Source organism: Asparagus officinalis, chromosome 9 (assembly GCF_001876935.1).
Source record: "Asparagus officinalis chromosome 9, Aspof.V1, whole genome shotgun sequence".
In the NCBI taxonomy this organism is placed as follows: Eukaryota; Viridiplantae; Streptophyta; class Magnoliopsida; order Asparagales; family Asparagaceae; genus Asparagus; species Asparagus officinalis.
Genome location: NC_033802.1, coordinates 19,452,434 through 19,463,855, shown reverse-complemented (window position 1 = coordinate 19,463,855; position 11,422 = coordinate 19,452,434). Strand labels below are relative to the sequence as shown.

Sequence of the window (11,422 nt, the reverse complement as noted above, 5' to 3'; positions counted from 1 at the left end):
CATTGCTGCCAAGCCACGTCGAGAGATTTGAACTTTAATCCCCTCTGCAAACAAAATAATTGAAATTATTTTTGGCTAATTTTTCGAAGTTCCCTTGGCATTCAGCTGTAAGGACTACCCTTACCTGCAGGAGCTGTGCCATCTGAAAGCACATAAAATGCAACGAGAATACAGAAGATGAATACGTAGCGGCCGAAATGAGGCGAGAACTTCATAGCTCTTGCTTCCTTATAGGAACGCATTCAACCTATAATTTGGAAAAAAGGATGTAGTTTTATTTATACATTCTTTCGGTAGGCTCTGATGAGGGTTTTCTTAATGATCCGCGACTGACTAGGACTAGGTCATGGTTCTTCTTTCTATTTAGAACGGTCAGATTTCATTCTTATTTTTGTTAGAAAACAGAGGCCATTTGGACATCTAATATTTTACTGTTTGACCGTGTATTCAACTGACTCAATTAAGAGCGCTTTATTTAGGGAGGGGTGTTAGGGACACACCCTTGGGCACACCGCCAACCACACTTCTCCTCTATCTACAGTGTAGGGGCCCCACATGTGATTTTTTTTTAAAAAATCACATGTGGGGCCCCTGCACTGTAGATAGAGGGGGAGTGTGGTTGGTGGTGTGCACAAGGGTGTGCTCCTATCATTTCTTTTATTTAGGCTGCTTTCTTAGTATTAAATAAGGGTAAATTACACTAAACTCCTAAGAACTTTTCGTGTTCCGTACGAAACCCCACATAACTTTAAAAACCTCACTAAACACCCAATAACTTCTGCAGAAAACCCCCGATATCTTTTGGTAAATCACACTAAACCCCCAATAACTTTAAAAATGCCTTTTTATGTTTTTCAATTCCAACTATGGGGTTTATTTGCATAATGAAGAAACTTACTAGGGGTTTTCAGCAAAATGTGAAACCTATAGGGGATTTTGTGCAATTTTAAAAGTTGATGGGTGTTTACTGCAAAATGTTGTAAGTTATCGGGATTTAGTATGATTTAACTGTTTAATAGTTATATGTTTGCTTGCCAAAAAAAAAGAAAACTCGCCGCCATGTCACCTTTGAGAAAATCCCCCCATCCACATCAGCTTTTGGTTTCAACACATTTCCATTTCACATGTTTGTTTCATTTTTTTATTTAAGGAAATGGGGATGCCACCTAGGATGCCATGTCACATTTCAAGAAATGTGTTTTCACAACAAAAAGTTGTGAAAACACTTGGAAATGTCACATCAATGAGTTTTTAATTAATAAATACACTATTGGAGAGTATCATGATGAATAAATTTCTTTTTTAATGGGTCATTTCTCTTTTTCTTTTTCTTCTTGTCAAACAAACTAAAGAAATGGAAATCAAAAGCACTGTTACTATGGAGGCTTTTTTGTTTTTTGTGTGACTTGGCAGTGAAAAGGGGAGGTTTCTTTGCGAAACAAATAAAATAAAAGAAAACTGGGAAACCTCTTGATATGTGTTGAAATCATTTCCAAAGAGGGTTTTTTATTTCTGTTTTTTTCTTGGAAATAGCCAAACATGCCTAAGTAAAAAAAACTCTGGAAATTTCATCACCTTTCTATTAGGGTATGTTTGGTTATTTCCTAAAAACCAAGAAATGGAAATGGAAATGGTGAAAATCTCAAAATGTACTATTTCCTCCATTTCCATCCCTAAAACTCACCCACAACATCCAATAAAATATTATTTTCATCCAACAACTCATCCACATCATCTAATAAAATATTATTTTCATCTAACCACTCATCTATCACATCTAATAAAATATTATTTTCATCTAACAACTCATCCATCACATCTAATAAAATATTATTTTCATCCAAACATCACTCAACTCATCTCTTCTCATCATTTCAAATCACTCACATCATCTAATAAAATATTATAACAATTCACCTCATCTCATTAGGGGCTGTTTGGTTGTATGTTTTTACCATGTAAAAGGATGGAAAGTGTAAAAAAGTGGGTCCTAATGTCAGCTTTCATCACTTTCAATTGTTTGTTTGTAGTTGTGAAAATAGTGTAAAGTGATTTCATATGCTGATGTGGCTTGTAAAGTGATTTCATAAAAAAAAAGACATGATTTTAGGAGAAAGCTGACATTGAAGTCACGAAAAAATAATAAAAAATAATTCCAACCAATATGATCATTTGAGTAGGGACCACTTTTTACACTTTCCAAACAAACAATTAAAGTTACATTTACAAACCAAACAAGCAATTTATGATTCCAATGGAATCAAAAACAAACAAAGAAAAATATAAAAGTAAAATTGATAAGATGGACAACAATTTTCCAAGTTGTGTCATAAATACACAACTTTACCAACAACAACCAAACAGCCCCTTAACATTTCATTTCTTTGTTTTCATCCAAAAAAGTTGTGAAAACACCTTTCTTAATTTTGGATCACATCACTCAATAATACAATGACAACTCATCTCATCTCATTTTATTTCTTATTTTTAAGAATGAACCATACAAAAGAAAACAACAAACTACAGGAAATAGGTTTCTTATAATTCATTTCCTTATTTTTTTGGCCAACCAAACAACATCAAAACTAGTTTTCTTAAAAAATTACACATATCATCCAATAATAATGTGACAACTAACATCATTTTATTTTCATTTTTTTGATTTCCTTCTTTTTTTAGCCAACCAAACACTCCCAAACCAATTCTTCATTTTAATAGTTTTCCATTCTTTGATTTCCCTTTTTTTTAGTAAAACAAACAAGCCCTTATTCAATCGTGTGGATGTCAAGGAGTCCATGATTTGTTAGCTGACTTGAAGAAACTTCTATGAAAAGTACATTTCACGCGATTTAACCTGCATTAATTGAGGGGCGGGGGGGCGATTTCTTCTCAGCAAGTTTGCTTGACGGAAAGTGCTTGTTTTTATAATCACAGAACTAATAATCAGCTACCAATGAATGAAAATATATTAATTAAGCTAAATAATAAATAAATTTATTCTCCTACATTGAACCATGGAACAAGTAGGGGGGGAAGATTTTTCTAAAAAAAAAGTAGGGGGGGAAGGAAGAAGACACATATGAACCCTTATCTCCAAAATCAATGGAAATATTGAGATTTTTCCTCCATTAATTTCTTTCATTTCAACACCAATAAATACCAAAACTATTTAAGCTCAAACTTTGCACTGTTTTCCATCTGCCATCTGAACATTTTATTAAATAATCTCAAAGATTTCACTGCATTTAAAATTGACGTCAAATGAGTCTAGATAAAAAAAATGCAACCCAATTACTATTCATACTGTGCTATACAGCTTGTTGCAAAACCCTTCTCATCGGGAGCACTGATCCCCTCTCTGACACGTTCAAAGATTGCTGTAGGATTAATTTTCACTGGCCGATTTATTCGTTCATATGCACTTCTGAAAGTTATCTCCAAAAAATTCTGATCGGAATCGAAATCACAATCAGTTCAAGTATAGGTTTCGCAAGTGACAAGAAAATAAGCGCGTCAAAATTGCAAACGCATTATGTAGTGGATTTGGTAGTTCGTTATGTGACAATCTCTATTTCAAGGACGTAGCATTTTAATTAGATTAGGTTGATGAGCAGAGTATCAAAGGCTCCTGTCACCTGTTCCTTCTTTTGAGGATTCGGGGGGATAGTTTGAGAAAGTGACGATGGAGGATGACATCACGAAAAAAAGAAGAAAAAAAGGTCTCAAGACCAACTAACAAGTAACAAGTGCCAATAATCAGTACTAACATATGAAAACCAGGAAATACTATAAACTCCATTCATTGAATGAGACCAGGCAGAATTATCTATCTTAACAAAATATAACTCTCTATGAATAAAATCATGTACATCGTCTCTCAAAATACAAAAATCACAAGTCTCGTAATCAGTAACACCCCAATTATTTATGCTCGAAGGTGAAGCTCACCTTCTAGTCATGGATGGGGCTGTTAGAAGATAATTTGTAATTCTAGAAAACTCTAGGATATTTGTAAAAAGTATGTAAAGTAGAAATATCTAGAATAATCTAGGAAGAAAATATATTAAGCATGGATCTATGTAGAATTATATGGAATTCTCTAGAATTTTGATGTATCATGAAAAATCTAAATATTCTAGAGAATTCCTTGTGAAGCTATAAATAGCCTTGAATGTAAGCTTTGTAATCAAGCTTTGAAGCAATTCATACAAAGTTTCCTCAAGTTCTTAGCCTCTTCTCATTTTCCCTCTGATTTCCTCCATTCTCAATCCATCCCGCTTCCTCAACGCCAACAAATTTGGTATCTGAGCCATCCTTTTTCACCTCAAATCAATCTTGAAAGCATTTAACCTTTCACTACCATTCTAAATGGCAGCCTCATCAGCAATTGTCCCTTCTCTTTTCAATTACTCTCAAAACTTAGTCCCCATTTTTGACGGCGAAAACTATGACTTCTGGAGCCTCCAAATGAAGACACTCTTCATCTCTCAAGAACTTTAGGAGCTTGTCGAAGAAGGCTATGAAGGTCCAGATGACTCAGCAATGTTAGCATCATGGACACCAGCAAAGTGTCGAAGAAGGCTATGAAGGTCCAGATGACTCAGCAATGTTAGCATCATGGACACCAGCAAAGCAAAATGAGTAGAAAGAGAACAAGAAAAAGGATGCGAATGCGCTTCTCTTTATCCAACAAGGGGTAAGCAAAGCAATCTTTCCCCGAATAATGTCCGCGTCAAAATCAAAGGATGCATGGGACATACTCAAACAAGAATTCAAGGGTTCCGATAAGGTAATCTCTATCAAACTACAATCTTTATGGAGAGATTTTGATAACATAAAGATGAAAGATAATGAATCCGTGAAAGAATTTTCTGATAGAATTACCTCAATTATTAATCAAATTAGAAGCTATGGGGATAAAATAGAGGATAAGAAGATAGTTGAGAAGATACTAAGAAGTCTTCCCCCTACATGGGATTATATTGTTGCTGCCATAGAAGAATCTAAAGACTTATCAAAATTAAGTTTTTATGAACTAATGGCTTCTTTGGAGTCACATGAGCTTAGAAGAAACAGATTTTCAAGCCAAGAGGTGGAACAAGCGTTTCAGTCAAAACTAATATTTTCAAGGAAAGGAGGAGATGGAACTAAAGAAAATAAAGAAAGAAGATTTTCTCAGAAAGTACAAGATGGAAGAGGCAACTACCATAAAAGAAAGTTTAGGAGACAAGGAAAAATTAATGAGAGAGATAAAGATTTCTCAAAAGGTAAGTCTACCTCCTATTGTAAAATATGTAGTAAGTCTAGACATAACACATACAACTGTAAGTTTAAATGCACAAACTGTAGAAATGCTAATCACTCCTAAAAAGATTGCTGGTATCAGAAAAATAATAAAGTCCACTATACAGAAGTAGAAACTGATGACCTATTTTATTCATATTTTAATGCACAATCAGAAGAAAAGGATACTTGGTATTTGGATAGTGGATGCAATAATCATATGACAGGAAATAAGAGCATCTTCGTAGAGTTGAAGGATGAAACAAGCTCTCAAATAAAGCTTGGAGACGAAAAATTACAAAACATTGAAGGAAAGGGAGTGATAGCAGTCCAGACAAAGGGAGGTAAGACGAAATACATCTCAGATGTTCTTTATGTTCCGGGGCTAACTTAAAATTTACTTAGTGTGGGACAATTAATCCAAAAAGGATATGCAATCAACTTCTTTAAGAATGAATGTGTGATAATAGATGATAAGAATAAGCAGATAGTGGCTAGAATAAAAATGGCTCCTAACAAAGTTTTTCCCTTAAAAATGTTAATAGAGAATCTTCCACTCAAATCACAAGAAAATAATGATTCTCTATTATGACATCAAAGATATGGCCACTTAAACTTCAAGAGTCTAAATTTACTAAAAATGAAGAATATGGTGATAGGACTCCCACACATAAATAAAGAAGAAATAGTTTGTGAAGGATGCATTTATGGAAAAATGCATCGCTTACCATTTACTAAAACATCTTGGAGAGCAAAAGCCCCGTTAGAATTAGTGCATTCTGATGTTTGCTACCCAACACAAACCCCATCATTAAATGGAAGAAGAAATTTCTTATTATTTGTTGATGATTATAGCAGAATGATGTGGGTATATTTCTTAAAAGCAAAATCAGAAGTATTCTCAAAGTTTATTGAGTATAAGGCTCTTGTAGAAAAGGAAAGTGGTCTCAAATTGAAAGTTCTGAGAATTGATCATGGAGGAGAGTTCACTTCTAATGAATTTCAAAATTTTTGTAAAAAACATGGAATTAAAAAGGAGCTAACAACAAGGTACACTCCACAACAAAATGGAGTAGTAGAAAGAAGAAATAGATCAATTGTGGAGATGGCGAGGAGCATGTTAAAAAGTAAAAATCTTCCAAACAAATTATGGGCTGAGGCAGTATATACAGCAGTCTACATCTTGAATAGATCACCAACAAAAGCTGTGCCAGACAAGACGTCATATGAAGCTTGGTATAGGCGAAAGGCGAAAGTGGATTTCTTTAAGGTATTTGGTTGCATTGCCTATGCACATAAACCAACGCAACTAAGGAAGGAAAAGTTTGATGAAAATGGAGAAAAACTCATCTTTATTGGCTTCAGTGAAGAATCCAAAGCCTACAGATTATACAATCCTGATACTAACAAATTGGTGGTCTCCAGAGATGTTATCTTCGATGAAACAGGAACATGGAACGGTGAACCTCATCAAACCTCAACACCAAGCATCATTGAAGAAGAAACGAGGGGAGCCACATCATATCAAGATTCTCCTAGTCTAAGATCCTCAGATGCATCAACTTCAGACACAGATTCACCGCCTAAAAAGGTGCGTTCACTTCAAGATATTTATGACTCCTGGGACGTAGCATTCTTCTCCTGTGAACCACAGAAATTTGAAGAAGCCATTCAAGATGAAGGCTGGAGAAAAGCAATGGATGAAGAAATCTACATGATCGAGAAGAACAAAACATGGGAGCTGGTGAATCTTCCAGAAGGAAAGGAGGTCATTGGCCTTAAGTGGATATACAAAACCAAGTACAATGAAGATGGCTCCATTCAGAAACTCAAGGCTCGATTAGTCACGAAGGGTTACTCTCAGCAACTAGGAGTCGACTTTAATGAGACATTTGTCCCAGTTGCTCGTATGGAGACCATAAGGACGGTATTGGCTATAGCAGCACAGTTCAAGCTTAAAGTATTTCAGCTAGATGTCAAGTCAGCATTCCTAAATGGAGAACTCGAAGAGGAAGTCTATGTCGAGCAATCACAGGGCTACATAGTCAAGAAAGAAGAAAACAAAGTTTATCGGTTGCACAAAGCACTATACGGGTTGAAACAAACACTGCGGGCTTGGAATAGCAAAATTGATAGCTATTTTAACGAGAATGGATTTCAAAGGAGCCCGAGTGAACCATCTCTATATGTGAAGAAAAAAGCTGCAGACTTCCTTATCGTTCGCCTATATGTTCATGATTTAATTTATTGTGGTACTAACACCATGATGATTGAAGAATTTAAAAGAAAGATGAAAGAATATTTTGAGATAACAGATTTAGGATTGATGAGATATTTTCTGGGACTACAAGTAAAACAAACTGAAGGAGAAATATTCATCAATCAAGAGAAATACTGCGAAGATCTTCTGAAGAGGTTCAACATGAAGAATTGCAATCCAGTAGCTACACCAGCATTGCCTGAAGAGGTTCAACATGAAGAATTGCAATCCAGTAGCTACACCAGCATTGCTAAATGAAAAGCTATCAGCGAACGATGGAGCGCCAAAGGTGGATGCCTCAAGTTACAGAAGCCTAGTCGGATCGCTAATCTACCTCACAAACACTAGGCTAGACATATTGTATGTTGTAAGCATTGTGTCCAGATTCATGAGAAATCTAAGTAAGCTACACTATAGAGCAGCGAAGCGGATTCTTCGATATCTTCAAGGAACAAAGAGTATGGGAATCAAATACACAACAGAAGATTCTTCGATATCTTCAAGGAACAAAGAGTATGGGAATCAAATACACAACAGAAGAAGACAATGCATTATCTGGCTACACTGACAGCGACTGGGCTGGATGCATTGATGATCGCAAAAGCACTTCAGGATATGTCTTCACTCTGGGATCTAAGGTAATATCCTAGACCTCAAAGAAACAACAGATCATAGCTCTCTCATCTACAGAAGCAGAGTATATTTTAGCTACAAATGCCACATGCGAAGCAGTATGGCTTCGAAGGATTTTATCTGATTTACAACAAGACCAAGAGTCACCGACTACTCTCTATTGTGACAGCAAGTCTGCAATAGCCATGACAAAGAATTCAGTCTTCCATGTTTAAACCAAACATATTGAGATTCGTCACCATTTCATCAGGAAGCTTGTTGAAGATAAGGAGATCGAGCTAGAGTTCATCTTAACAAATAAACAGTTAGCACACATCTTCACAAAAGCATTACCCTTCAATAAGTTTATACTATTTAGAAATGAGTTGAGAATTACAAATTAAGGAGGGGTGTTAGAAGATAATTTGTAATTCTAGAAAACTCTAGGATATTTGTAAAAAAGTATGTAAAGTAGAAATATCTAGAATAATCTAGGAAGAAAAAATATTAAGCATGGATGTATATAGAATTATATAGAATTCTCTAGAATTTTGATGTATCATGAAAAATCTAAATATTCTAGAGAATTCCTTGTGAGGCTATAAATAGCCTTGAATGTAAGCTTTGTAATCAAGCTTTGAAGCAATTCATACAAAGTTTCCTCAAGTTCTTAGCCTCTTCTTATTTTTCCTCCTATTTCCTCCATTCTCAATCCATCCCGCTTCCTCAACACCAACAGGGGCGTCTTCGTCTGACCATCACTGGTGGTGGTGGTGGATAGTAATCTCTGCCTGCTTCTAATGTGCGGTAAGAAGTTTGAATCTGGATCCCATCTGAAAATAGAATTACAAATTTGTTTCTTTTGTTGAATTTCCTAAGGCTGTGTTTCGAAACTTTGATTTGGATTTGGAAAGTTGATTTAAAATCAAGGGATTTTAAATTTAGGATTTGAAATCCATGATTTAAGAAATCTTTTGTTTGGATATGTTTATTAAATGAAAGGATTTAAAATCTTTGATTTCAAATTCTAGTGTTTGGATATTTTATTATACATGAATTTAAATTTAAAATTGATAAATATTTATTCTCTTAACCTGTCTTCTTTACATCAAATGCAATGGAGATGTGTAAAATAGTAACCAAAAAACAAAAATTTAGCTAATTTTGGCGATGATAGCTATATCTGCTAAGTTTTCAAATTCATTACCCACCATAACTTGCAAGACTTTCAGCAAAATAAAAACGAAGAAAACTCTACAAACATATCAGGTATCTTACAAAAAAACATCTAAATAAATCATCATTGTTGCATATTTCATAGATATGCAGGTTGGAAAACGCTTGAGGCTTGTTTCGTATTTCACACGTACCAAAGTGAGAATAAGTTGATACCAGAGCAAATAAGTAGCAATTCCATGTGTTGTGCATTAAAAATGTAGCTCTGTAAACCTTGATTTCAACTCATAAGTCATGCTCAAACATCATCCTATATAAACAGAGCAGGTACAACTGACAATTACATAGTCAATTTGGTCTTTGCATGCTCAAACATCATCCTATATAAACAGAGCAGGTACAACTGACAATTACATAGTCAATTTGGTCTTTGATATACCAAGAGAAATGTTTGACAATTACATAGTCAATTTGGTCTTTGATATACCAAGAGAAATGTTAATAAGAAAAAAATACAAAGAGCTGCAAACTAAATAGCATATGAGAAGAGAAGTATCCTCGATGTAAAGAAATTACAACTGAGAACTCAGAAGTGCTCGTATGATAAACCCTATCCGCAACAACAAAACCGTAAGCAAGTAAATTCTTTTTGAAAGTATCAATCTAAGAGCATACAGTAAACTGATCTGGACGGTGTTTTCCTGTAGCAAGAAAATGCAATCTCATTGATGCAACTATCTCATACTCTTTAAGTAGAACACGACAAGTCCAAAATGAAAAGACATATGCCATCACTATATGAGCCCAAAACCTACAAAGGAAATGAGCAAAGGTTGATTATGAGCCACTCCTCTATATATCTTAGATCACCATTCTCTCAATCAAACTTACATGACAATACAAACAAAAAATCAGAACTTTCCAATATTTAGCATCAATTATAAAAGAAGAATGAGGGCTTCTGTATGGAAATATGAAAAGAAAAAAGACACATATTGATTCCAAAGAAATGCCCCAAGATTAAGGCTTTTCTACAAAATTATATATCTAGAATTAACAATACCAAACAAGTGTACAAATTTACTAAAATAAGAAAATGAAATTTGTAAGAGGAACCTTACTTTAGATTTTTGGAGGTTGATCATGAGCTAGTCCTCTTTCTCAAATCACAATTCACCCGATCATATTTACCTAACAATCAAATCTAAATAGTGGAATGCTCCAATAAGAATTAATTTTGAAAGAAAAATTAAGCATAAAAAGAATCATACAGAGATTGATTAGGTTTTTTATCCAAAGAAACACCTGTTAGGAACTTTGCACCAAAGCATGAAGAAAAAAGTAGATCTCTTCACAAAATTAAAAATGAATTACCTTAATAATTGGTTCAAAGATTTGGGGGTTCTTGTTATCCAACTAGAAACTAATCCTTAAGAATAAAGAGAATAAAATCTTTTTTTCATCATCAGGAAGTGACTTCAACAAATAAAAATTTTCTGTGTTGCTATCCATTATCTTCTCAAATGCATTGAACACTTGAATGCGACTTAAGTTGGATATTTTTTAGACCACTTGATGAATCTCCTCTCTGGTTGGTGGTTTTCTTACTAATTTCTTCGTTCTCTCATTAAAATTCTCACTCATAAAAGCTGCCATTACTGCAAGTTAATCAGTCATTTTATCGCCATTCTTTTGTTTCTTTGAACTTGTCTCACCACTAGTTGATGCTCTAGGAAGATATTTCCTTGAAGAGGTTCCACCTTCATTTGTTTTAGAGTGTGCCTCAAATTTCTCATGTTACATTGCGTTAGTAGCCTCTTCAAAGGTTTCTACGCATTCACCATTGGCTCTATCTTTTGCACATAATACCATAATGTCATCCTAATTTTTAATCAAATAATATTGGTAGCCTTTTGCATTTGGATTAGCTTGTAATATAAGAATATTCACAAATATTTTTAGATATATACAACAAAATAATAATTCAAATTAATAAGTATAAAGTGCGATATTACCGTAACATAGTCGCTCCATACTTTTTACTCACTAGCGGGTATAATCACCATTTTCTTCTCATCATCCCACCACGTG

General features: G+C 34.5%; 1 protein-coding gene across 1 annotated transcript; it reads left to right on the top strand.

The window, feature by feature from the left end:
• Window positions 4,724–5,677, top strand: LOC109823265. The gene is made up of 2 exons (XM_020389549.1): window positions 4,724–5,267; window positions 5,460–5,677. Exons 1-2 carry the CDS (start codon window positions 4,724–4,726, stop codon window positions 5,675–5,677), a joined length of 762 nt encoding a protein of 253 aa, XP_020245138.1.